Consider the following 27,797-nt stretch of genomic DNA (forward strand, 5'->3'; position numbering starts at 1 on the left):
GACTAAAAGGAACAGTTTAGGTCACACTGTAGAACATCAATTACAGTCTTAAATATGCTCCTCTGTGATGTTACAGACTTTGAACCTGCTTGAGAAAATTTTAGATTAAGCTCTCTTTAAATGCAGGGAGCAAAAAAGACTAATACTTCAGAGGTACAGGACACAGTACCTGTAGAAAATAAAAAAGAGGTATTTTACAAATTAGAATGAAATGAGAATGATGCTAACAGAATTGACTGTTATGAAATATGTCCATTTTGAATCCTAGGAAGAGATGATGGATTTCCCTGGTAACTGTTAATATTCTGTATTCAGGGCTTCATTGCTTTCCATATCTTAGATTCAGAGAAGCAAAAGCAAACCCTCTGTTGCAGAAATTATGTTTTATGAATTAATGTGATATAACAAGAATTCATATTTCCTAATTCCTAATAAGTAGATTTTTCAGTCATTATACAGTGGCACAGAAATATCTGTAGAGCCTGTAGCCTTCTTCTGATAAAATATTTAGAAGATTCATCTCAGTTCAGCAATATTTTAAATTAGCTGCATAAGGGAAGTGCATTTGGAAAATTCTCACATTTAGGTGGCCTTTTTGTTTGATCATTTTCATCAGCTGTTCTAGTATTTTGCATTGATTTAGGAGTCATTCTCACACCTTTAGCTCTTCTAATTCTGCCAGGTACTGTGCTCAACTTCTGAAGCAGTTGGGCAGGAATACCCTACAAGCTTGTACCAAACCAGGTTAGCCAGTTTTTCTCTATGCTGCTATAAAAAGAACTAATTTTGCTGCTAATAGGAATCTTGTAGTCACATCACTTGCATATTAAAGTGATGTAGCTAAGAAAGGTTCAACACCTTTGAAATGGATTAGCTCATTATTTAGCGTACTGCAGAATTCTGTTTGCTAATAGTCAGAGCTACATGTTACTCTGAAAAGCGTAAAATGTAAAGATGGTATCACTTAACCCATAGGACAGGGGCAAATATTTGATGAGAATGATGACAAAAATTAAATGAAAACCACAGATGCCCTTTCCAGCTAAGTACTTAAGTTTGCGCCCAAAAGAATGAGTGAATCATCTAGCTGGAGTTAATAAGATGCCTCACATCCTAAGAGTGAGTCAGATTTTAGAAGACGTTGAAGTGTCTAACAACGCTGGTAGGCATTCAGCAGGGCTGTCAAAAGTAGCTAAGCATCAAATTCTACATAAATAACGGGGAGCAATTATCATACCTAAAGTATCCTATGTGCATTTGACACATATCTACAACTCTTAAGTATTTCAACAGAAAACTGGTCTTAATGCCAAAAAATATCACTTAATCAAAAAAAAATTTCAAAAACCTCCGCTGTTTCTTGTTGAAAATCTGACCCTGTAATGTTTAATGGAATAAAAAGTGCTTCAAGACATACCAGCCTATTTACATTTCTAAGGATGTTCACACCAGTGTTAACCAAGCCAATAAAACCTTATACTCTTTTTCTTTAGTACAGCGCTTTATTGAAAAACCAGTGTCTAATATAAAGCCTCTCAAAGGCAATATGAACTCAGTAATCCACAGAATTAATTTATTGAGAAGAAGCTGTTTGTTTTTTTATAACCATATAGATATAAGGCTGCCTTGTGTAGGTGGTTGTTATTCATGGCTGTACCATGTTGTCTGTCTCTTCACAAGACAGCAGACTCCTTTAGGGCAAAGAACTTGATCTCTGCCTGTTTTCTTAACATGTCACAAGTTATTATCTCATTAAACTAACAGCAAAATAATGTTCAAAACCCAAAGCACTTACAATAACTTTTTGAAATAGAATTAAATCATATCAGTTTTGCTTGCTAGATTTTAAATGAGAGAGATAATTGCTCATTATCTATTTGTGAGAAGTAACAAAGGGTTTATACAGGAAAATCCTTTTGATTTTTGGCAGCATTAAAGAAGATGCTGCTGAAGCTCAGACAGGTGCATATTTATTGTAGCCTTTGCAGATAGCAGTCACAACTCTTCCTGAATCAAACTGCATGTACCCACTTTGGTGAGCTCAGCTCCTTTCTCCAGTGGGCCATCCAGTCTGTATGGGCCCATCTGACCAACACTGCCAAGTACATGATGGTATTGACTCAGCAATTATTCAACAAGCCAGAATAATTTGATAACCAGTCTCTTAAGTGTGACATCTCGTTGGTTCAGTGTTATAGAGTATTTATATACCTAGAACTATATAACTTTTAAATTCCCTCTCTTAGTTGTGAAAAGCAAATGTCTTTACAGCTGGGCAGTTCTTACCTCTCTGTACGTATCAGTCTTTCATGTGCACAGATCTTCACACTTCAGTGACTGTCTACCCTAAGTGGTTCCTCATACCATCTTTTAGTTCAGTCACTGCCACTCTCTGGAGAGGAGCAAGTCCATCACACTTGGATTACTGTTCTCATCAGATAACCAAGATGGAGTCATGATAACTCAGCAACTGTAATAACAAAGTGGATGGAAAGTTAGCGGCCAGATGCAAACTGCAAAACTGGGAAAGACTAAAGAAATCTTTGACAGACTTGAGTGTTAAATCTACTTTTAACACTACTCGATGAACTCACGTCCTACACATGGAACCTCTGAAAAACATGCTGATCACATAGTTGTGTAACTATTTATCAGATTTACCACCAAATGACAATAAACATCTCTAGCTTTCTGAAAGTTGACCAAATTGAGGATAATGTGATTTCTTTACCCTAATCCCAGGGCAGTAATACACCTAATTTTTCTAAGGCATATAACCAGTATAGCCCACAGTACACGTTATCAAAAAGTAGTTCAAAAACTAAATACAAGTGATTTCTTAGTTGTTAATAACTGCTGGTTTGAATCAAAATACATTACAGATAGAAAAAGCAAATGTGTCAGTTTATCAGCCTCTTTGAATTTTCATTACCACATTTGACAGTAGTTTGGAAACTCCCCTCTATATTTGTCACAAATCAGAATTAGAAGTAAAACAAATAAATAAAAACAAACAAAAACCTCATCCCACGTGATCTGTAGAATTCTCTTAATTCAGGGGCTGAAATAGATTTGGTGCTCCACTAAGCTGAAATTTTGACCTAACTAAAGGCTAAGAGAATTTCAACAGTTTTTACCAGATCCAAAATTTGCTTCCTAACACAGAATAAAGTTCAGATCAAATTTTCAGTACCTAAACATGATAAATGACTAAATCTAAATGATGCTTGAAGAACCAAATGAGTGCCTTAAATGGGATATTTTCTGTCATCTTCATTTTACCATCCAGTAGCTGTACAGACGGGTCACTGAAATCAGCCTTTGTTTTCCCTTTATCAAAACTTCCCAGTTGTCCTGCTAGTTTTTATTATCTGAACTCAGCAAGGATGATTTTTCAAACCTCCCATCAGAGCAGTTTGTAAAGTGAAATGCCAATAGGAAGAAAGTTAGACATCATTTGACCCATGTCCAGGCACTTGTCCAGCTGTGGAGCTAAATGCTAGACTAGGCAGCAGCTGACTGGTACTACTCCCTTATCACTGTCAGGACACAGATAAATGTACTTCATTTAAGAAATGAAGGCTTTATCAATGGACAAATAATTGCAGAGCCACTATTGATCTCATATCTCACTTAACACGAGACAAGAGGGTCCAGTAAAAATAGTAAACATTTAATCATGGTGGACATCAAACAATGGGCTCTTGCTTAAACAAAAAAAAAACCTAACAAAAAAAGAACTCAATTTTTAAACAAACCTCAGCCTTACTTAAGGGTTCGGCAGAAATCTGTCTAAATCTGCAACACTCCATTCTCATTTCTGTGAAAATGAGAGGAATATTAGCAAATTAATCTTTCCTTGCCTTAAGTCTCCCTAAATTGTCAGAGCTGAGATAGGAGGAGATATCTAAGGTTCTGGGCCCCACTATTTGTGCTTTTGGAAAAGAAATGTGCTAAGATCTTCATACAGATGAAACAGGCTGAAATGAAGCATTTCCAAGGCAGACTCTACCCCCACCACTCACAGAACTAGAAGGAGCAAATATGCACCCAAGGAGCAGCAGCACAAAGCCTGCCTGTGCTCCATTTCTCCTGGTTCCAGTAACTCACATCGATGCAGTCACACAACAATCTGGAGCTGAAGAAAAAAATCCCACTCCAAAAGAATATTTTAAATTAGCTATTGCACTTTTTAATGTACTTTACATAACAACATTGTTCCATTCATTGTTCTGTTAGATTTACAGACTAGCAGAATCTCTGCCTCAGTGAGCTTGCAATCTAAATACACACAAAAGAAAAAAAAATGCAGCAGCAAACCATGATGAAACATGAAGTTGTAAATATTTTCACTTTCACAGTTTTTACTGAGCGTTTGAGATACCATGTATGTAGATAGGAAAATAAGAGTATAAGCATCGAATTGGAGTAATATGACAGGGAATATTTACTAAATTTTTGTAATACTTATGGTAGTTAAGAGCACACAAAGAAAAATAATAGAAGAATTAAATGAAGGAATTAGTGAGGCAGGAGGTTTTATAAGAACAACAGGAAATGAAGAAACAAGACTGGAAAATTAGAGAAGAACCAATTCATGCAGGATTATAGATAACTAAGTATAATACAGATATAAAGGTATAACCTAGCAAATTTTGCATTAAATAGGCGCTGCAAATTTGAAAAGTATTGCATGACAGTCTTCCCTGGCAAGCCAGTGTAAGCCAGTAATGAAGCACTTATCCAGGGATGGACTTGTCATCACAAAGGTGTCCACTTCTCATACAGTGACAAACAGTTCTTAGGGTTCAATGCAGTCTTCTTCAAAGTTGTCACTCTGACTGTATCTATTTTTGGTAGTTTGTAAATATACAACTATTTTTACACCTTTATATATATATATGTGTGTTATTTACAATACAGATGTATAAGTGGGCTGTTATTATGAGGTGGTTTTATCAAATCCATTGTCAGTTTTCTTACATTTATCCATTCTGTTACACAAGTGTACCTGTAAAATTACACCTGGTAAACACCGGTAATGGAGCAGGCGAGGGGTTCTGTACAAGTAGTATTCCAGCAGGGCTTTTAGGCTTCCCCACATTACATCTGAATTTAGAAAAATTCTTACTGCACACTCGTCTTACCCAGGCTCTTATCTCAACCTTAATGTCCAACTACAGTAATACTGGCAAAGAAACACTTCCTAAACTTCATGTAATCATTTGGAATTCGGGAAGGATCGATTAGTATTCAGGAGATGTGACTGCTCAATATTTATACCATAGAGACTTGGCAGAAGCAAATAATGGTACATAAAGCTGATGCTTGTCTTAATTAAATGCAGTATAATAGGTGTTGGGGATATTTTTTTAGTGAAGAGAGCAGTTTAGCAATGACCAGATATAACTCATTCTGAAGTTCAGAGTTTAAAACTAATCAATATGTATTTATAACAAGGGAGGAACTAAATATCATTTATTACTAGCAGACAGCTGACTAATAGTAAAATCAAGATTTAAGTACTTTTTCCACATACTAATTTCTGACAAAAAAATTGCTCCCTTGTATTCTTGATTTTTTTTTCCTGTACTAACAGTATTTCAAATAGACTTTTTGAAATGACCATCTCATCTGCAGAATACCTGGGAATGAACCAAAGAACATAGAACGAGACATCTAGCTAGGGTGATCCTTTCACTGTGACAAACTTATTAACAGGAACATTTCCTAATTTTATGATGAGGAATCCTTAATGTCAGGTGACATTTTTAAATGCTCCTTTAAAGTATGCAATCTACATATGTGATGACAAACAGGTTTTGATGGGCAGACAGTGCAAGGATGACAGGCACAGTCCCAACGCACTGACAGCCCAGGCTTGTCTCAGATATCACAACAAAGTTTTGAAGGGAAATATGAAGAAGGTGGATAAATAGATCTGGCATATTGAGCAAGAGAAGCAGAGGGGGAAAAGCAGAAAAGTACTTGGTCTGGAAAGGTGGTGGTTGGGAAATGGAGAAGTCAGAGGCAGGAGATGACCTCGTGATGTTGAATGACTGATGATATGTAAGGCAGGAACTGCTACGAGCCCTTGAAAGTTAACACAATTTATGTCTGATGTAGCAGGGAAAAGGAAAGAAACCAAAAGACAGGGAAGCAGTGAGGTCAGAAGTGTGCCTTGGCAACACCATTTGCCAAGGCCAAAGGATGAAATGCTGTGGTCACTGAGATGGAATATGATGAAGCAATTTTTTAAAAAATTAATCAAGTAAACCATGTCTCCTGTGCACATCCCATGGAAGTCGATGAGAACACATTTGCAGGATTAGCTCTGTAATATTAGTTTGGGATGAATTATACTAGAAATATAAGTATTTAAGGGTGAAGATCACAACCTTTTGGAAGATCTCATCTCTGTGTATAATGGAGGCTGTGTTTCTTGAAATCTGAAGTCAAGATGATGCCTCTCTAAATTATTGTGATACAGGTCAGTCAAAAGCTACAGACTTTGTTCCCAACTGCTGGAAGGAAACTGATGGCTTGCATTGAGCAGAAGGCTGAAAGAGGTAACAGTGACACTTACAGGGATCCTTTCTTGTCCCCAAGAAAATTTTATAGTCAAGAATTTGAAATTTATCATGAGTTTCCTAATTGCAGTTTTGACAAACATTTCTCTGAAAAATTTGAATTTGCTAACTTTTAATGTGAACAGTTGTCAGCAGTCTTATATAGTCCCTCACTGTTGCATGTTCCACATTCCCTTGGAAACTATGGTTACATCTCTTACTAGAGATTATAAGGGCAAATGGAACGGTTAAATAGCCAGCCTGCTCCTGGAGCATTTAACTCTTCTCTGGATCTCAAGCAAAGCAGCCAGGCTCCTCCACTGTGCCACCAGAAGAGCTATTCCACTTTTAACCCTCTGGGAAAGCAAAGCAAATGAATATGGACAAAACCTCATTTCAGAATAATCTCATGAGGGATATTCTCCTTTCGTGGAGGCAGCATTGCCCAACAGAGAAATCAACCCTTTTGTTTCTGACTCCATTACTTTGAAGTCTCTTGAATGATATCTCAACTACGCAATCTGGTAAATGAAAACAGGAGTTATCTATCTTTGTAAAGAGCAGTGAAATCCAGAGTATTAAAGATACTATGTAAGGTAGAGGCAGACTGAAACAACACTGTTTGAAATATCTACAGATACCATAACAAAGACACTGTTCACAGGAATCTGATTTAAAATATCTTGAATAGATTTTGAGAAAATTTGATCCTTTCCTTTATAAATTACTCGACATGAAACTAGTTCCTTGCTGTATTTTCATATTAGGGTCTAAAACTTTGCAAAAAAATTGAAAATTCATCTTTTGAGGGACTGTTTTTAGAAGTGAATTTTAACATTTTAGCACATGCAGGACAAAGTGGATTTTCTTTTGCCCTTTTTTTATTTCTTAGCAAAGACATAGTCCTTTCACTTTATCTGTCAAAACCCATAATAAAGCCAAACAATTAAAAATCAGTCCTTAAATTTCTTATAGATGCTAAATTATGATGTATGGAGTAATGACTTTGATAAACAACGTTCTGCTCCTGGGAATGCTTTTTCAGTGAGCTGACAGGTTTTAGGCCAGCCTCCCATGCAGGTTCCACACATGTGCAGGCAGTATTAAAGAAAGTAGGACAGTGTCTATTTTACAGGTATCTATCTTAGTGAAATCTCCAGTGAATTATTTTTGTGAAAAAAGCACATAATATAAAAGGAATAAAATACAAATGCTGGGGTTATAAGGTACAGTAAATAAAACTTGAATCATTCGTCTCAGCCCTGGGTGTAGGAGTAGTGAATGATAAAATTCCTGCAGGAATTTCCAAGGTAGCCTTCTGTTTCATGGCTGATGGAGCTTTTTGAATAAACTACACTAAATAATAGAGGAAAGTTAATAATCACTGTTGATTTGTCCTGATTTTATTTCATTAAATGCAATGAATGTTGCAAATTCATACCTCATATAACTGTTGAGTACAATGGCATTATTGAGGCATGAATTTGATTCAGTCTGAACATTACTGGGTTATGTTGTCTGCTTGTCTGACAGCTGCAAGCCATGGAAATAAGTACTTTTTCTTTTCATGTTGTTTTTTTCCAAAATGCATATTTAACAAGGTTTTGAAATAACAATAGGATTAGATGCTTGAGAGAAAATTAGGTCATATATTTGTTAGATACAAATCTCACAAGTAATTAGAAACGTGGGCATCAAGCAATATTTGTATTCTGTACAGTTGCCTTTGTGTGGAGACAGTGGGGATTTCAGAATAACCCAATCAGTGTGCTCTGCACTTTTTCCCTCTCTAATATGTTTGTAGAATACTAGTAAGTACAGCTTTTAAACAGCTCCTGAAAGGGGAGAACAAATTACCTGCATATAACCCATATTTACTGGTGTGTCTACCTTTAGAATACTTCTACAATTTCTGTCCTGTTCTGTTTTTTAATACACATTTTAGATACTTAAAGTGCAAGTTTAAATGTATTACATATGTAACAGAGGAAATATGTTATTACATAGAATCTTTTTAGCTGCTGTCGGCTGAAATGTTTGATATCAGTGACTACTTTCGTTAATCAAGTTTCCCACCATAAGATGGGAATAAATGGCTTTGTATTAAAATACAGATAAGTGAATGAATATCTTTAACCTTGGGGCCAGTAATACCCTATAGTCTTAATTTGAACATGTGTTTAAACGTTTCACTGAATGAGGAACTTGCTAAAGGAATATAATAACTAAATTCACTTTGCAGTAGTAACAGACAACTGACTAAATGTTTTTAAAACCAGAAAATATAGACTAAAAACTGCCTCTCATGTATTTCTAATTAAAAACACACATTGCAGGGGCTCTAACCTGAAAGTGTATATATGGGTGAGTGCTGACCATTTACTGGAGATGCACTGTAGACTGTGCCTAATATCCCTTTGCTGCTTGTGTAAGATTGGACACTGGAAGAGAAACAAAAGCAATGGCTGTCTCTGAGGGTCTTGAAAGGGAGAGGTGAAATACTGTAAAGCAACAATGAAAAGAAGTCACAGGAGAATTTAACACTCTTTCCCAAGCTCATGGCTTGGAGCGTGTCCCAGTGACTTCTGCTGGCAGAAAAGGGAAGAGGGATGAAAACTGCAACTCCTTAGGGTCTGGCAAAGCTGCTACCAGGATTGGATGAACCTCTCAGAGCAGGAGTTCCGGTTTTGCTCTGGTCCTGTGCAAAGCTATTGAGTATGGGACAAACTGAAAGAGTAAGCCCCCAGTCCAAGTGGCTTACAAAAACTTATTATTCAAAGATTAATAAGGAAAACCCTACACTTAATATCATTTTCAGTACTGGGAGGGTTTGATGTGCATTATAAACATATTGTACAACACCTCTGTTTGCCAAGTGAAGGAAAGTCTCATCTCAGGAAAAAAAAAGATTTCAACATCAGAATGGATAATGACACTACAAGAGTGTTTTTCCTCCCTAACACCAAAAAATGTAACGGAGATCAGTGAACTGCTCGGGACAAGATAGACAATGCTATCCAGCCCTTCACCAGGGGAAAACCCATACCCTAAGCAGAACAAATGATATACTGTTCTTCAAGCCCAATCTGAGGCAGGCAGGATGGGTGGCAGCTTGAGAAAGTTCTTTTCTCTCATCTAAGACCATCTCTTCTGTGACAGGTTTGTCTTTAGAGAATGGAGTCACTAGCAAGGTTAAAGAGGACAGGTATCAGGCTCACATGTGCTTAAGTTCTGGAAAACAACTCCACACAGTGGAAATACCTTTCACGTTGTTCAGGGGTTACTGTGGCAGCAGTGTCACCTAGACTGCAGACTGTGCTCCGGCTGGCCAGCTCTTACCTGCGTTTCTTCCTCCCTTTCTGCTTTGAGACAGGAAAAAAAATACCCTCACAATTAATTAAAACCGTAGATAAAGCTAGAAAAGATGAGCGAGGGAGTAAAGAGCAATTATGAACTTTCCTGCTAAAAATTCACTAGGCATACTGTAAAATTCAGAGATCATTGTGTCCCTCAAAAACACAGCAGAGAGAAGCAGACATGTAGGCAAGCTTTCAATTACTTACGTGCCTTTGGCTCGCTTTCAGGATGCTGTGGAACTGGAAACAGCTATGGTAAATGTATTTTCTCTGCATTTGCCTTTCTTGACAAAACAGCTCCAATATTTTGATCTCAAGAATAATCAGCTCTTTTGCATTTCCTTTTCAACTAACTGCAGACTTTTGCAAGTTAAAAATTAATGACAACTTCTTTTCCTCTCTTTTTTTTTAAACAAAACTCTTTTGTGCTGTTTTCTGAAAAAAAAGAAAAAATAAATTCTTTTTCCTACAGCCGGTAAGTATTAGTCTAAACAGCATTCCAACCACTCTTTCTCTTTCCTCTGCAGTTACACACAAAACGAACTCCACCACAACAACCTAGTTCATGGAGACCATTATTCTGGAGATGAAACATTGTGCTGTGTCCTTTACCACTATTATGGGCAGTCAGTCTGTTAGAACATATTGGGCGATTATAGGTTAGTCTTTTCAGAGAAAGCCATGGGTTTCAAGTCAGCAGTAACCATCTATCAATTCTTGAGATTATGCCATGATTTACTGTCACGGCATCATGTATTCTCTGATTTTCTGCCTCCTGTGAAACATTGTGCTTTCCTTTTCTATTGATGTATCAACTATAATAGTTACAAGCAGCTACAGAAAAATCAATAGTGAACTTTCATTACTGTGCACATAGAATACCATGCTGTGAGAGCACCTAGCTGTTAAATAGTCGCCAGCAATAAGGTCCACTGTAGATGTTTGTTATTTTGGTCTAAATGAAGAATGTCTGAATTTGAAACAACAAATATCTACGATTTTTGACACCACTGAATTCTATGACAAGTTTTTTCAGTATGTGATTTTTTTTTTTCCCAAGCATCAGGCTTGATATGTACTTTCTGTACTGTGATCTGTGTATTTTTTTTAACCTAAGGCTGCCACTGGAAGTTAATATCAAAATAAACTGCTGGGCTCTGCTTAGCTGAGTCTTATTAGGCTTGGTTGGACAGAAGTGGTAAGAATTGTGCTTTGTTGAATTAGTCTTATCTTACTGACTTTAAAGTGAACAGACCACTAATATCTGTGTTAAACACACAGATGGGATAGAGTTAAAAGAGGCACTGTAGTGTTACCACACACTCAGAGGTGCTCCTAGGACTTGTGCACTAGGAGAAGCATTGAGTTGCTTTCCAACGAACAGTTTGGAAAAAATAGCATAATTTTTGGTTTAAATATATTAATTTGCCTCTGAGAACAAATTAACTTCCAATTAGTGAATGTAAATGAAGAAAGGCAAGAACAACAGTAAGCATGTGAGGATTGCCTTGAAAAAGTCCAGGCCACTTAGCGTTTCAGGCTGTTTCCCTAGGGCAGGTGGGTAGCTCTGCTGCAGCACTTAGTGGTTACTTTGGCATTTGGAGACTATGGTGATTTACAGCTATAAATGCAGTGTTTGATGCCCAATACCTTAGATTTGAAAGCCTGTGGATTTTCGTGAAACTAAACCATGAGAATGCACAAATGTACTTAAAAGAATTGTGTCCTGCCAAAAGCATATCCCATTGTTTGCCATGGCCACGAGGCCACAGGAAAGCACTGTTTCTTGGCTAATGGGAATCTGGAGCTCCTTAATTCATGCCCCTTGTGTTAAACCTATGACTGTATTGTCTGTGGAAACATCTCATCCGTATCTGACCAAATATTTCAGTCTGAGCTGAGCAGTGAGCACAAATCTGGAGTTTACCTGACTTATTTCTGCCATTCCTTACTGAGCAATTGAAATGTTAAAAACATACTGAAGCGCAGCCTTACATGAGAATGTCTGGTCCTTTCTGATGGGACATCCTATCAAGAAATCAGAGGTAGCTGAGAAATACAACTCTGTTCTAAGAACTCATATTTGAAAGGCAGGTGTAAGAGTGCCACAGTTCTCTACCCTCTGTATAAATGATGAGTAACTGTGTTGCCAGAGAGACTTTCAGGTGGACTTTTTTTAGCTTTCATATCTGTATGTTTAAAACTGTAAGCAATAATGACAAAGAACACATCCAAGTCTTTGGGAAAAGAGTACAAAGGCTGACACACATCTAGGTGCCTCTCCAATGTTTCCTGTAGGCAGCACTGACACTTGCAGAGTTGCAGTGTAGTGGCAGATGTCCCCATCTGGGCTTCTGTCACTCTCATTTGCTAAACCACTTCCACAACTAAGCTCAGACATCAGTTACAGTAAAAAGTGAAATTTGCAACTTCCACTCAGGTCAGTATGCAACGTCAGAAACAATGTGTTTTGAAATACTGCAGCAGAAAATTATGTACCTAAGTTGTGTTTACTGTCCATGAAAGCAAGACTGAGAGTACAAGAGAACAAAGGGTTTCTTTTTTCCACCACCTGGCAGGAGGCCCAGCAGCCTGGGCCAGCCGAGGGGGACAGGGCAGGAGCCCTGTCTCAGGGCCACCAACTCTGCTGTCACTCAGTGAGGAGCACCAGTGCATGGGGCATTGCATTTAAGCAAATTCATGGGCTGCTGCAGTCAGGTGTGGTACTGAACTGATGATTGGTACACTGTGAATATGATGGGAACAGACTCATTGGGTCTTTTCATCTGTGCCAGCAAGTTCTTTTGCCAGTGCTAATTTGATAAGGAATTGAAACAGCATCAGCTTCAGTCTACCATCAGTGGTCTCATCTGCAGTTACATTTACACAGAAAATAACTGTAACTGCCCAAAGTAGAGTAAAGTATTTACTAATAAGAGTAAAATTCAAATGTTGGGATAATAGGAGTAACATATTTGTTTCTACTGCAGTGCTTTCTGCACTGAGTAATTAATGAATGCATTTTGCTTTATGTTATTTCAACACAGTTCTATCAGAAAATAGTTCTGCTACTGATTTCCACTTTTCATTTCTTACACAGGCAGAGGTGATTGTCTTTTTCATGTTCTTTCTAAACTAGAATCAGCTTCCACTGATACAACTTAGTTCAGTGAAAAAGAACCATGTTAGCTCAAATATTAGCACATAAAACTAGTCAAGCCATATCTTGAAAAGTCTCAGAAAGAAGGAGAAACAGGTTTTTGAAATCAATGTCTTAAAGACAATTAGTTGTCTCACGCTAAGCCTTGTCTGCAAATAGTGCAGAAGGCTTAAAACTCTGAATTATTTGTCAATTGTGGTGACAGAAAATCATAGTAGACTATTGTACCTCTTAGAATAGCACATCACTAAAACACCTTTACTTAACTACCTCTCCTTCTTTCAGTCAGAATATATTATGATAATTTTTGCTCCTGTGGGACTTTGGATCTAAACAAAACAATAAGGCCAAACAAAATTCACCAAGTAATAAAAAAGTATTATGAAGCTCTGCCCTTGTCTGGAAACCACTGTAATGATATAACTGGCTAGTCTAATATTTTTAACCAAGTTCAAAAAAGTTTGGAATATAATAATTAAATGCAAATACAGTCCTGATCCCAAAGACCAGAAGAATGCCTTTAAGCTAGTATTTATAACAAGAGCTATTCGACTGAGCTCTCTTGTAAATTTTATCATACCTGAGGCAGTTTTCCTCAGTCGATTAGCTGGAAAGCTGAATATATCCTGAGGCAAACCAGACATCTAGTACAGGCTAAATTCAACTACTGGAGCTTAAATTTGGCTTAATATATCCCCACTTGGATCTGCCTGTTTAATTCTCTTTCATATGATAACGTTGGTTTATTCATAGTCTGGACTTGCCACCTGAACAAACTGTACCTCATATCTTATTCTAATGGAATAAGAAAACTTTGCAAAAACCACAAAAGTTTCTGACTGAAAATCAAATGCAAATTTGGGATTAAAAACTGTTTTGTAAAGTGACTACAAGATTAGTACAGAGAGATTTTTCCCCTAAGGAGTACTGCTTTTTATGATCATGCATTTTTTATACTCTGCAGAGACAGATGGGCTTTATAAAAGGATACAGCCTGCTACTCAAAAGGGTTTCAGTGGCAGCTGCATTTCTGTGTTTTAACCTCAGCAGAAATTTATATTCTATATTTTTCCAGAAAATATTTATATTTCCTCTTTTCAGACTGTATCACCCCTTGGTGTAGTTCCAGTGGCAGGAGTAGAAATACCTCTGAGATTAATCTGGTCCGTTATTCCTATTTTAAACAGTACTTGAGTAGCAGGAGAGGGATAGAACAGGAAGGGACAGATAATATGCAAGGTTCTCATCAGACCAGTAAATCCAAACATTTAGAAAACTTACAAATGTCTAAGCAAAAGCAGAGCAATTTTTTTCTAGGTAAAAGCAAATCTCTGTAAAATTTCCATTCCTTATTTTCTAAATATTCAGCTTCTCAGCTAAATAATAGATTGTTTCTTGCTCCTCATAGCATTATACCATACTGTCTGTTATTGCAAGTTGCATATAATACCCCTTCTGCCTCAGTTCATAACTTCAAGGACTTTGTATGATGTCCCTATCACCATTCCCAGGAACTTCATAAATATTTATGACATTTTAAACTATTCTCACCCTACAAATTGTAGGCATTGAGAGCCAGTTCCCTTAAAACACCAACAATCCTGTGTGCTATTGAAGATTAAAGTGATGTTTCAGAAATTTACTGGGGAAACCCTTTGGTTCAATAAATTTATTATTTATTGTAATTTTTTTAACCCTTATCAGAGGCCTAATTTCTGCTTTTATTAAATGTGATACTAGTGCTCTGGCTGGTAGATATGCTTGCATTTAGGCATATGTATGTGTAAGCATGATAATGCTTACTGATGGCATGATGATTAGCATACTAGCTTTCTTATATATGCTTATTCTAACTGAATATTCAAAGACATTTCTAGCCCAGAAATGTAATATGACCCTGGGATTGGGTGAGGAGTTCAGGGGGAAAAAATGAGTTTTGACTCACTTTCTTTTTCAGTTTATCTGTGAGACCCTTGCTAAATCACTTCTGCCCCAGAGTATCAACATGTGCTGGCATACAAATATGACCATGGCTCCACAGGGTAGTGGTTACACATTTTTTTCCTGAAAAAGAGATACTTAGATCAAGAGGTTTTTTTCTAGGATTGATCTGTCATTTACCTTAAGCAGTCACTAGGTCAAATAAAAAAACAAATCTGGAAGCAGGAACCAGAAAGCCATATCAGCCCAGGCAGGTTCCCTTACTGCCAACCTACAAAGGCAGGCTATAAATTTGGGCTTAATCATCTAGGGTTAATTTTTTTAGTGCACCAGCAGTGCACTTCAGCCCAAAGACTGGAGCACACCTTTACTGAAAACAACCTGTGGCAAGCAATAGCTAAGACCACCCACTGGCATGGTGGGACACTCCAGTTGTTTGGGGAATTTCCTTGAAGACACAAGAGAAGAACTGCTCTTCAAATTCCTGTTCCTCTGTCATGTCTTTAAATAAAGCAGCTACTCTCCTATGTGGAACGTAATCCTATCAGTGAATGCTTAAGCAGGGATTAAAATACCTACACAATAAACCTTTGGGCAATAGATGGGCTGCCCTCAGTCCCAGATGAGCAAGAGACAAGGAACATGTTTCATTGCTGGCCCAAAGCAGGAGCCAGTCTTGGACTTCAGTAGGGGAAAAACTCCCAGCATGGAAAAAGCTTGAGAAAGTGAAAGAAAGTGACGTGGTACTGAAGTTTAGGCATGGCCAAGATGAAGTGCCAGCAGTGGAACCACTGCTTGGTACTGTGGTCTGTGGAATGTCCTGGCATCTCCTGGGCTGGGCCATAGTTTTATCCCAAGTGGCTCTTCATACCCTTGACTGTGTGGCCGTACCTGGTCACGCTTTTCCCTTCTGAGTTTCAGTGAGAAACACTGGACTTTGTATTTAAGGGTGTAGCTGGCTGTGGACTTTGGGCCAGGACCTATGAGCAACTCTTCCATCAAAGAGGCCTAGCAGGATCTTGTTTTATTGTGTTTTAATGATCACCATATCACTTATGCCTCATTTCCAAGTAATAAGGATGTGGGTTCCTGGGGTGTCAGGACAAGAAGTGAGTGCAGATTTTGTTTGTTTGTTTAACTTTCAAGACAGTAAATTCAGCCTGAGCTGTTGAAAGTCAAGCTGTTTTATTTTCCTGAGTGATGACTCAGTAATTACACCAGTCATAAAGATTTAAGAAATCAAATTATGCTTTGCCCTTTGTCTTTACAAGGACTGTAAGAAAAGAAACAACTGAAATGTAGTAACATACTTCCACAGTCGCACAAGGAAAGGAATCCACCTTATTTCCCCATGTCTCTCTTTCCACTGCAGAGATAACAGTAGCAAAAGCAATTATAAAATTACTCACAGAAGTCAATAAGCACGGTTCTTAATAGACATCAGGAGCTTTTCAGTAAGAATCTATCATTTGCAATCTTTTTAGAACAGAAAAATAGGCTACAATATTCTAAATGACATTAGAAAGAAGCCTACTGCTATAAAACAATATCAAAATGTTTTAGTTGAGTCTGAGTTGTTCTGAAAGAAACAAGAGGTCCATCAAGATCAAAAACTGAAGAGATGAAATAGGATCCAGACTAAGAATTACAGCTTGTTCTCTCATAAGCATCTTATTCTCACTTTAAAAATAGATATAATTTTGCCCAATATATTTGGCATGAATGAAATACTTTGCTATAGCAGAATTTAATCAATCATTTCAAAACAATGCACCCATTAGCAGATGTTATGTTCAACTGAAAATGAAAATTACTTTATGACCCTAATAAACAGAGATCAACTGTTGCACTGTTAGAGATAGCTTAACCCCTCCCAAAAAAGGAAAGGAAAAGTTTTCTACACATTCAGTTTGGACTTGGGAGTCTTAAGAAAAGTGGTTTCTGTTGTTGTAATGTTAAGGTTTTTCAAGGTTTGTAAAGTGCTAAATATAGTGGCTTACCACTGATTAAGAAACATCTATCAAGAATTGTTTTCCGTGACTTCTAAGTGAATAATATTCAGCACAATCCCGCTGTAATAAAATTGAGGGGAATTTTGCAGTAAGGAGCTTATCTTTACCATAAATCTTCCTTCATTATGGCATTTTGACTGTCAAGAAGGCTTAGCTGTCGAATGACATGCATCTGCCTCCATGACAGATGTGCTGTGTGGAACTGCTGTTGTTGCCATTAGTTTTAATGAAGGAGAATTGTGGGTAATTTTCAGAGACTGGCACTTTATCAACCATTACTAGTTCTGCCTTCAAAAATATTTTTAGCACGTGTCAAAAATCTACCTGTGTTTTAAGTCCTGTAACCCAGAGATTTTGCAGGGCTAGCAGAAAGTAGGAAAAAAAATAGTAAAAAACTGTGTTTGAATAGAGGAAGGTTTGGTAACATTACCTCGGTCCTGGTTAATTCCCTTTTTTTGAACTACTCTGGGGTAAAAACCTTCATCGTAATTAGCATATTTTATCTTCAAGGTCAAATGGGATTTGGCCTCACACTAAAGCCCCTGAGGGGAACCCCAACTTCATGAGGAGCCATGTTGTCTCTTCCCTGATGAAGCAGCACGTTCTAGGCAGATACAGTACTGCTTCTTAGGCCCTGCAGCATGGCTGGAAAAAACAGGTAAACCTGAAGGCCAAAACCACCCTCTCTAGACTTTGGAAGAAGTCATGTTTTATCTACAAGCTAATCAACCATTCCAAAGAGCTGCTAAATGTTGGGGCCTGTTGGGTTTTAGTAAAGTCCCTAAATGATGGGGCTCATCAGCCCGTTTGGGGCGAGAAAGCTCAGGCCTGGGCTGGTATCAAGTCCTATTGCCTGGAGTATCTGTAAGACTGCTTCCAGCCTTGTGAAAGTGAGAAATCCCCCTCCCCATGGAGAGGCCTAAATACAACCTTATTTCATCCTTGCAGAGAGGCAGCTGAGCTGTCTGCGTTCACATCTCTTCATTGCTTCGTGTAGAAACATATCCAATAAAAGACATGAGCAGTAAAATTTAACTGTCTTTTTGTGGGAAATATTTATGCTGTTCCTAAGGAGTTGCTATTTTTCAAATTTAAATCTCTCATTCTGTTTCATTTTTCTTTTCAAAATTCCCAGACCAAAGAGAAACTCTCTATAGATTAGTACACCACCAAATTTTAAGTATTTCATGTTTGGAATATGAGAGGGAGAAAATCTCTCTGAAACCTAAATATTTTCCCCCTCTAAAGACCAGACCCATTTTGGGGGAAAATATGCAAAAGTGTTCTCATCGGGCTGAATGTTGTATGCAGTTTCAGCTTAATGCACAGCTTTATGGCAGATGTAGAAAATAATCAAAATGGGGGGATATCTGGGAATACTGGCAGATCTTTACTGTGACTGCAGAGCAGACCATGAAATGCTATAATACTGGTTTTGTCTTAATCGTCAAAAGTAAGCTATAGAGAACAAAAATTCTTTGTTTGACAGAAAAGCAATTACTATTTCTTGTAAAACATATAATATATTCCAGAAGACCTAAGGGTTTACTTTTCAATAAGGATAGAAAAAGATGCGCGCCCCACTGTGAGCTCACAGTAAGGCTGTTTCATGTAAAAAGTTGGTAATTAGTCCCTGAGTGAATAAAGTAGAAGAGCTAAGAGACTGATACTTACTGTAGCAACACAAAACACTTTTTCTAGCTGCTAGGATTTAAAGGGTGTGTGGGTGGGAGGGGGGGACCTACTCCTCCTCATTTAATTTACAAGCGTCTGAACCTCAGAAAATTATTTTTTGCATTAAGCTTAAATATATGTACTTTAAATTGTTACTAAACAATGTAAAGATTGATAAGAGGCATTCCAATTTTAAAAAGCAGACAGGAATGAAGAATTATATGAAAACATAGAAGACTGTTGTGCTGTACACATCAGTAGCAGATTTCATGCTCATTGTACACCACTGCCTTCAGCCGAGTTCCACCCACATTGCTTGATGTCTCACCAAGTTAACTCATTAGCAGTCAAAGGAAATACTTGAAAAACTAAATCATGCCTGTCTAGCCAGCATTACATAATAAACACTGACAACAAAACCAAACCCAAACCGCAGGAAAGCCATCTACTTAAAAACCAAAGTTATTAATCTCATTTATATCACTATTAGCTAGCACTAAGCATCAGAAATGAAAACGGTACCATTTCTTGTTCCACCTGCATAACTTGAAGTCACTGGAAATAACTTAATATTCACCTTTTCCTTTGTTATTACTCATCTTTAGTATAGCTAGAGTTTGTGATTCTCCCTCAGAAAGAATGACATAATTGTTATTGCAACTATGTGTTCAGCAAACCTATTTTTGACGATACACAAAATATCATTGGAGAGCTTGAGAGATGACAGGGGAGCTCACACAGTGCTCTCAGCACATATCCTTTGACTTCTCTCTCTGTTTGGACTGCCTCATTTGCTTTACTGCAGCATTTATCATTAACATACGTGAGATGAGAGCACTTATCAAAAGTCATATCCAGAGATCTTGGTCAGTTCATGAAGACTCACTCCAAAATGCATAACTGGTCATCAGGTTGCATCTACATCCCCACTATTATAATTGCAGTTCTGGAGAGATCTACACACAGATGAATTGTGTGATAATTCACAGTCCTAAACTGTAGTCACACAGACTGTATCTGATTCAGTATAGAAAGTCAGGAAAATCTCTACATGTTTTTACTGGTTAAATAATAACATCTTGTTTAGAAGCACTGAGCCTCACCACAAATTTGTTTAGAGGAAAGACATTAAAAGTATTTCTTCAGGTTGAATGTGGTATAGAAGAGCCCCAGAACTACTTTCTGTTTAATGTTATTATCAACCTGTTTTTATATCTGACTTCAGTGCTTATGTTGCCACATATGAGTATTTAAAGAACTTTCCACTGAGGTGAAAAAAGAAAAACAACACAGACCTTCCCCTGTAGTTCTGCAACTTCCATGGAATTCAGCCAGGCCAAGTAACTGACAGGTGTACAGGAACACCTGTACAGCTCACAGGTACACCTACTGCCAAAAGCCACTGATCCTGTGTTTGGGAGTAATGTAATATAAAATATTATGTTTCTTCCTGACTTTGAGTATGGTATCAATACAGCTGAAAACAGAATGCATCTCTAAAAACATACATTGAATTCACCATTTTTGTAGAAAAATATGGAAATTTTGCAGTTCTCAGACTGTTTCTTCTTAATCTGTGTAAAAATTTATTTTGTGATTTTTCAATAAATATATGATCCATGCAAAACCAAAAATAATAATGAACCTGATTTTCCAAGAAGCCAGGACAATTTAATACACAGTAGGACTCAGACAGCAACAGAAAGAAGTCCCTTGAATTTAAAGGGGGTTGAATCAGATATCAGTTTCTAAAACTTCCTGATGTTTAAAGTTATTTTTAACAGAAGAAAAAAAAGTTCAAAATACTGATTCTGAAATCATCATACATTTTATCTTGCTGTTTAACACAGTTTAATTTCCAGCATAGTCCCTGTTTTCTGTGGGAATTTCTTATGTTCTAACAATTCATTCATGATTGCATTTTGCATCTGAAACAACCTATTTAAATTAATTGTGGTAGTTGATACTGTTTCTTTCGTAACTTTTTAAAAATATGCTTAGAACATCCAATTTTTAATCCAGGTTACCCTAGCTACAAAATACCTTGGGAGTTTTCTGTAGGTATGTAAAATAATAAGCAGCTATATTTTGTGTGAGAAAATGTCCAGTGTAATACATGAAAACATGATTATCCAAAGATCTCCAGAGACACTGGCAAAAAGACTTTGGATAAATGAGTCTGAATAGCTAAGGGACCAGGCATAGCAGCTTTGAAGTTTCCAGTTCTCTTCACTCGGGATAATGCAAAGTTCAGACGATTCTTGTTGGACAGGTAACATAATTTAAGTATTACTAGTGAGTTCCTTAAGCCAGCTAGCAGAATTTAGGTGTATGTCGTGTCTACAGTTCCCAAACAAGCAGCACAAATTCTGGAGCCGCTTGCTTTATTTCCACAGTGAAACTGGGACAGGAAAGAGGCAGGCAGTAACAACCACAGCAGGAAACACTCGCCCCCACTCGTCCAAGAGGGAACCTGAAGCGCAGCCGGCAGCCAGCACATTCCAGAGGGGCTCCTGCTCAAAGCCTGTAACTCGGGCTCTGGAGGCTGTGCGTGCTGCCACAGGCTGCCACTGCAATCCTTGGCATCTTTCCTATCCTCTTGTCCCAAAGACAATGTTTGCCTCCTCCAACCATTTCCCTCATGTTCCAGCACACAGTTATGTGCAGGAACCAATATTTGCTCTGTTTAAAGTACTTCTAGGAAAAGGTGCAGTGAGACCCCGTTTACACAGCCTCCCAGGCTCCTTATAGATTGGGGGAGCAACGCGTGTTCCTGTTTTGCAAAGGAAAACACTCACTTCCCGTACAATCAAAGGCTGGCATTTACAATGAGCCAAATTCTGCCAAACTCCCCACCTCTTGTGCTCCAAGAACATCCATAGAACAGATTTGTCTTTACTCAAAGTGAATTAGCAGCATAGTTATGCCCAGTAGCATACATTTGGCATTACAAGAAACTGTTACGATACTCTACTGATGGTAAAAATGATCAAGCACCAACCAAAACAAGTTCTCCCAGCAAGTGCACTTTGATCAGTTGACTCTTTCAGCGTTATAACACTCTGATTTGCAAGCTTTAGAATAACTTCTGCATTCTCCAGACAAAAGTAATGCCACTGGATTGATTTTACACAAGGAAGCAAATGCTGAGGAGATAATGTACTGGCATTTATCTCTGACGAGTGTTTCCAGAGCTTGAACTTGCTGTATAGGAACAGAAGATAATCAAACAGAGGCAGAGTGAACAAACTGTACCTGCCGTGCTGATGTAAAAGCCCCGCTGTCCAATACAAAAAAAAAAAAAATCAGTGTTGGATTTCAGAAACCATATTCAGGTTAAAGGGCACCATTCTTATCTGGTATTCTACCCAAAGGACAATGATTTCATTTTATAAAGATCATTAGTCAGTGAAATATATATTTTAGAGAGTTTTTAGTAGGGAAGATTATTTTGGCAGTCACTGGAGTGTACCAGATGGTTCATTAACATAGGCTAGACAAGTCAAAGGCTTTCAGAATCATTTAGAAAATGTCAAACAGAAACAAGAACGCTGTCACTTTTTATTAGAATTAACTACATCATACCCTGGACACAGATTTCACCTTGGGTCAGAAAAATTAATACAGAATTATATGAATTGTGAAACATACTAGGTTAAAGATAGGGCTTCCTCTTGGGACTCATTTGCTAGCAATATATTATGGTCCTCTACTTTAGGAATCCTCAACCTTTCTTTTTGTAAGCTATGAAAAGAGCTGACCTTGCTCAGACTCCATTGGTGTCTAATTGATTTGAGGTATATGCAGAATTTCAACAAGACACTCCACTAAAGCTCTTTTGTGATCATTTTCCCAGGAAAGTTGGCAAAAGGTTCACTGAATATTCAGCAGTTTGTAAAGTATGCTTTTGTCAGGAGGCAAAAAAAAAATACATCCATTTAGTGAAACACTGCCTTCGTAAACAGGAATTAAAATGCAATTGAACTGTTACTTTTTTTCTATTGTCATTCAGATGTCAAAAATCTTGAGAACTTCCAGCTTGTGGAAGGTGTTCAGGAACAAGTGAATGCTGCTCTGCTGGACTACACGATGTGTAATTACCCACAGCAAACAGACAAATTTGGGCAGCTTCTCCTGCGACTACCAGAAATCCGGGCCATCAGTATGCAGGCCGAAGAATACCTCTATTACAAACACCTGAACGGGGATGTGCCATGTAATAACCTTCTCATTGAAATGCTGCATGCAAAGAGAGCATAAATTATACCCATTAGAGCTTCTACTTTCAAGGAAAAAAAAAAAAACAACACAACCCAAACATATTCTGAACTGCTCCGAGCAACACTAATTAAAACGTGGTTTTAAGACTTTGCAAAATGGTATAATAATCAAATACTAATAGTAAATAAGTGATGTATCAGGGTATTTGTATTGCAAACTGTGAATCGTGCTACACATCCCCAAAGGAATCTATATAGGACTTTATACTAAAGTGAAGTGAACTTACCAAGTGGATACTATGACCAGTGTCGATATGAAAAAGGACAGAATGATCCTTGTATATTTAAATCTGCTGATGGCCAATATGAAGAAACCTAGTTGAAAAAAACTGAACTGTATCATCGAGCTAAGATAGTGGGGAATTTGAGTGCACTAAATTCCTTCACTGTATAGCAGGACTTCTAAAACAGTTATAAGAGATGCAAAACTGCATCTGGAGCATCTTTTATCATCTTTCCAAGGACCCAACACTTACTTCTTCTGTGATAAATGATGTGGCATCCATTCAACAATCTGTAAGAGAGAGCTGGCCTGTGTAGTGTCGCCACCGCATCCTCAGAGGCTGGTGTTGACTGTCAGTCTCTCAGGCCTGCAGACCACTGCTATGAAGAGTCTGTTATCCAGTTAGCTTGGCATTCTTACTATGTTCTGAAGTTTGTTTTGTCACGTGTTCATGTTGTTCTATCAGGCAGTATCCCTCTTCTGCTACTGTTATTGGCTAGCTATTAAATAGCTAAGGAAATATTCCAAAATAAATTAGCCAATTCAACTACACACTTAACCAGGGCAGTGGCTAAAATATGGCTCCGCTGTATATTCATGGCCGTTTCCAAATAAAGGAAATGAAGATATTTTAGCCATCCCAAACGATAGTGTTTTTGACAAGAAACTAAAAATTAGGACACCAAATATTGATGTTAAAAAACTAGAGATAAAATTTTTAAAAATAAATTGCATGATGCAGGAAGTGACAAATGAATTGTTCAACCTGGTGATGCCATGGGGCTTATTAAGAAATGATCTTTAAAATTGCCAGAAATTAGGAAACCAAATTTCAACTCAAACATACAATATCTAATGAAACCTTCTGTTTTTCAAGTTAGGTAATACACATATTTTACGCAAAGAAAGAAGAGTGATACTGCTGTGTCTATGTAGGCCAAAGTCTGCTGCAGAACAAATATTAGAAAAGAACAAACACTTCTCTCTCTGTCCAAATGAAGATATCAGTATTAACATGTAGTGCCACAGTTATAAGTCTTGCCTTATTTTTTTACCCTTAAAGGTAACTGTGCAGGTGTAGATCAACATACATTTCAAAATAAAGTATTAATCTCTAACATTAGCAAAGCATAGTGTTTACATTCTTTAGGTCCTGTGGGGAAAAAACTGTGATAAAATTGCAGAGCAGTGATTTCCTTATTATTTCTTTTAAATTGGTAATTATTTTACCAGTACTTAATTACTGTATGTCGTGAGACACTAAAATCAATAGGGGTATTTCATTTTGACTTTAATTTTTGAGATTATTGGCTGCACAATCACTTGTAGAAACTGTATAAAATCCTAATACTTTAATTTTTTCATGAAGATTGATGGCTTTTGAATAGTTTATTTATATTGTATATGATAGTTTTCACTGTAGACAATTATGATGCTAATTTATTTTTCTTTGGTTTCATCTATATATAAGATATAGCCAGAATGAAGAAGCCAAATATATGTGTTTACTGTAGCATGTCTTCAACTTAGTGGAACATAGTTCAGGGACACAGAAGGGTCTTTACAAATTAAAATCATTCAGTTGATTAAATGTCTGTAAATCTTCATAATCCTAAATGTAGTTTATTTAAATCTGTTGTAAATTATGTGAGTTATATCTTTTTCTGTTTCATGTGAACTTGAAAAGGTGCATTTCTCTCACTTTTGTCTAAATGTTCATACATTGTATACCAAAGACATCAGCTATTACATCTGCATTAGTACAAAGCACACTGATTTAATTACCTGTATTAATCAACTCTAAAGTTCTGTCCATGCATAGGGTACCAGTACAGCAAAGCCTTGTGTCTGTGACTCCTCTGTGCCTGTCTTGTATCGCAGCACGTCTGTACTTCCGTACAGACCACGAGCAAACCAAGCCCGGCTCCCTCAGTCATCCCACAGGGCAGTCATAAGCATTATTTAAATAACAGCATTCTCCCTCAAACAAACTAAATTAACAGTACAATGCAGGAGTCTATTGATGGTGGCTGTGAAATACAAGATAAGTGTGGGCATTCTTTTTGAAAGAAAAGCAAAGCATTATTTCAAGTGTTTGCATTCTGTATTTTCTCTTTTTTTTTCCTGTTGAAATGCTACAGTGAATCTCACTGAATACTAAGAAAAAAGCTTAAAAAAATATTGCTAACTCTATTCACAGCACCCTTATCTATATACAGGACAGAAGAATTAAAATAAGGATGTAGAAGAAAAGAACAATTCAGCTTAATGGAAAGTATTTCAGATACATTAACATATATTTACCCATTTCTTTGGTTCCAAGAATCCCATCAGATTGTCCAAAGTACACAAACAAAACAAAACAAATCACCAAAAAACGCTGCTTGCGTTAATTGTTAACTACTTTGTAACCAGGCATTTTCTGACTGCCTTATTGATTACAGGATCTATTACTAAAAGCAGACTAAAATTCAAAGGGTTTGGCTTTGGCTGGTTTATTATAATTGTTCTGTGTTTGTAAACAGACAATCTGTAAAGTCTGACTATTTGTATTACAGATGTTCTGCAGCTGCCTTGGATTTAAATCCATGCAACTCTTAGAATGTGCAGTGAGTTACTTGTTGAAGTTGAAGTTCTCTTACTGTATCGGTGAAATACATATTGTCATGTCAGTTCTTGCCAGGAGTTTCTCATCACCAATGGAATTTTTTTTTCAGTATTTCAATAAATATTGATATGCCCGTGCTGATTACTTTATAATTGTCTTTATAATAACATTATTCCACTGAAATGAAGCACCAGTCAAAAATCAGTTACTCAGAGGAGGAGAGTAAAATGCAGGAGAAATAAGAGTACCAAAAGAGAATTTGATGCAAGTAGAAGATACAGGTGTAGAGAAACAGCACCTTCAAAATCTCAGACAGCAGTGGTTAAATTGCTTAGGCTGAAGCCAGATAAATACAGCTAAAACAGATCAGAAAAGCTGAATTTCTAATAAAAAGAAAATTACCGCAATACTTTCAAATTAATGCCTTTGATCTCATACTGCACAAGTAATTTTCACTTTACATCTACCCATAAAGAGTTAAGCAGCCAAAGCATCAGAGAGGGAAAATGACAGAACAAAAGAAAATCAGGTAACGGGATCCACTGGAGCTCAGGATAACCTCTCAGCAATGTAAATACATGGCAGGGCCAGGGGCAAACCCACAGCTTCCAACACAACTGCCAGCACAGGCTGCCAAGGAGACAGATGTTACTGCTACTAGAGAAAAATATTTTCCTAAAGTTGCCCTCTGGCTCATCTGATTGCTGTTCTGAGAGCAGGAGGTGAAGTGGTCCAAGAGAGCTTGTCAGCAGTACCCTACTGTTTTGAGACCAAGTCCGCTGTTTCCCCTGAACTGTCTGGTAGTTTAGACGGAGCTGTCTGCTGAGGTGCCAAATGTTAGTGCTTCAAGGGGAAAAAACAGGGCTATAATTAGTTATTTACAAATCCTGCTCTTGAACGAAACAAATCTGGGCTTAGTGTTGCAATAAAAACAGAGTAAAACACAGAGGATTAGGTGGCTTACAAGTGAGGAAGGATTATTTTAACTTTTAGGAATCATAGCGGAAAACTATGATTTTGCATAAGACTCAGGGGAGATTTCAGGGTTGATAAATTTTAGATAGTTTTCCTTAGAAGAGATATATTTTGAGGCAATATATTTAGTATATGCACTGCATTTTTAAACTATGAGGGGATTTATTTTTAACTGAGTTTGACACTGGTTCTGGAACAAGTTCTGCTGCATGTTTTTATTGGAAACATGGAAAGAGTGAGTTCAATGTAACACAGGTCAAGTCAGTACAATACTTGGTGATCTTGACAATTTCCTGGAATACTGACTAATACTTTATATTAACCCCTAATTTGAAGCTCATACTCTAGATACACTGCAATATTCAAACAACGTTTCAGTTTTCTCTGATACAGTTGCTCATATTTTTCCAGGGAAATTCTGTATAGGTGCATCTGCTGGGAATTTGGAATGACAAACAAAGAACATTAAACTAACAGCGAACTAAGAAGGTTGCAGATAAACTTTTAGGGGCATCAGATCCTAGATCTGTATTACTCTGTGATGCTGGCATGAGCCCAGATACTTCTGTGTCTGTCAAGCAAATTCAATTCCACTTGACTCTGTAGAAAAGAGATTCATTTTTTCACAGCAACTTGTCAACAGAAAAACCTTTGCTAAAAGATAAAGGCAAAAGGTGACCTGACCCTCAGATGGAGTACAGCCATGCCTACCCTGATGTCAGTGGATCTCAGCTAAAGAGAGCAGCATTAGAAATTACTTGATAGTTATAGTCTGGTCTGGCCCACATCAATGGAACCAGGCAGAGGTTCTCTACATGAAACATGCTCTGCAAACCTGTTGGTTTTGTGCCTCTACATAACAAAATCCTCTCCATGTTACCAACAGTTTTGAAGTCTGGCATGCAAGCTTGGACTTGCAATACCAGGTGAGTTTTCACTATTGCTCCAGGAAAGTCCTGACCCCTGTTTCCTATTCACTGTAATTTCTTTAAGTCCCAC

The 27,797-nt window shown here is 37.4% G+C and overlaps 1 protein-coding gene across 5 annotated transcripts in view; it reads left to right on the plus strand.

The window, feature by feature from the left end:
- The window catches only part of NR5A2 (nuclear receptor subfamily 5 group A member 2), an 88,366-nt gene extending 62,150 nt beyond the window's left edge, over positions 1–26,216 (plus strand). For all 5 annotated transcript variants that reach the window (XM_027666089.1, XM_027666093.1, XM_027666092.1 and 2 more), the window contains one exon: positions 22,725–26,216. In XM_027666089.1, the coding sequence (XP_027521890.1) occupies positions 22,725–22,972 (248 nt within the window). In that variant the 3' untranslated portion in view covers positions 22,973–26,216. The remainder of the gene's footprint in view (positions 1–22,724) is intronic.
- The last annotated feature ends 1,581 nt before the right edge of the window (positions 26,217–27,797 follow it).

The sequence above is a fragment of the Corapipo altera genome, unplaced genomic scaffold (assembly GCF_003945725.1).
Source record: "Corapipo altera isolate COAL_440 unplaced genomic scaffold, ASM394572v1 119, whole genome shotgun sequence".
NCBI classification, from domain to species: domain Eukaryota; kingdom Metazoa; phylum Chordata; class Aves; order Passeriformes; family Pipridae; genus Corapipo; species Corapipo altera.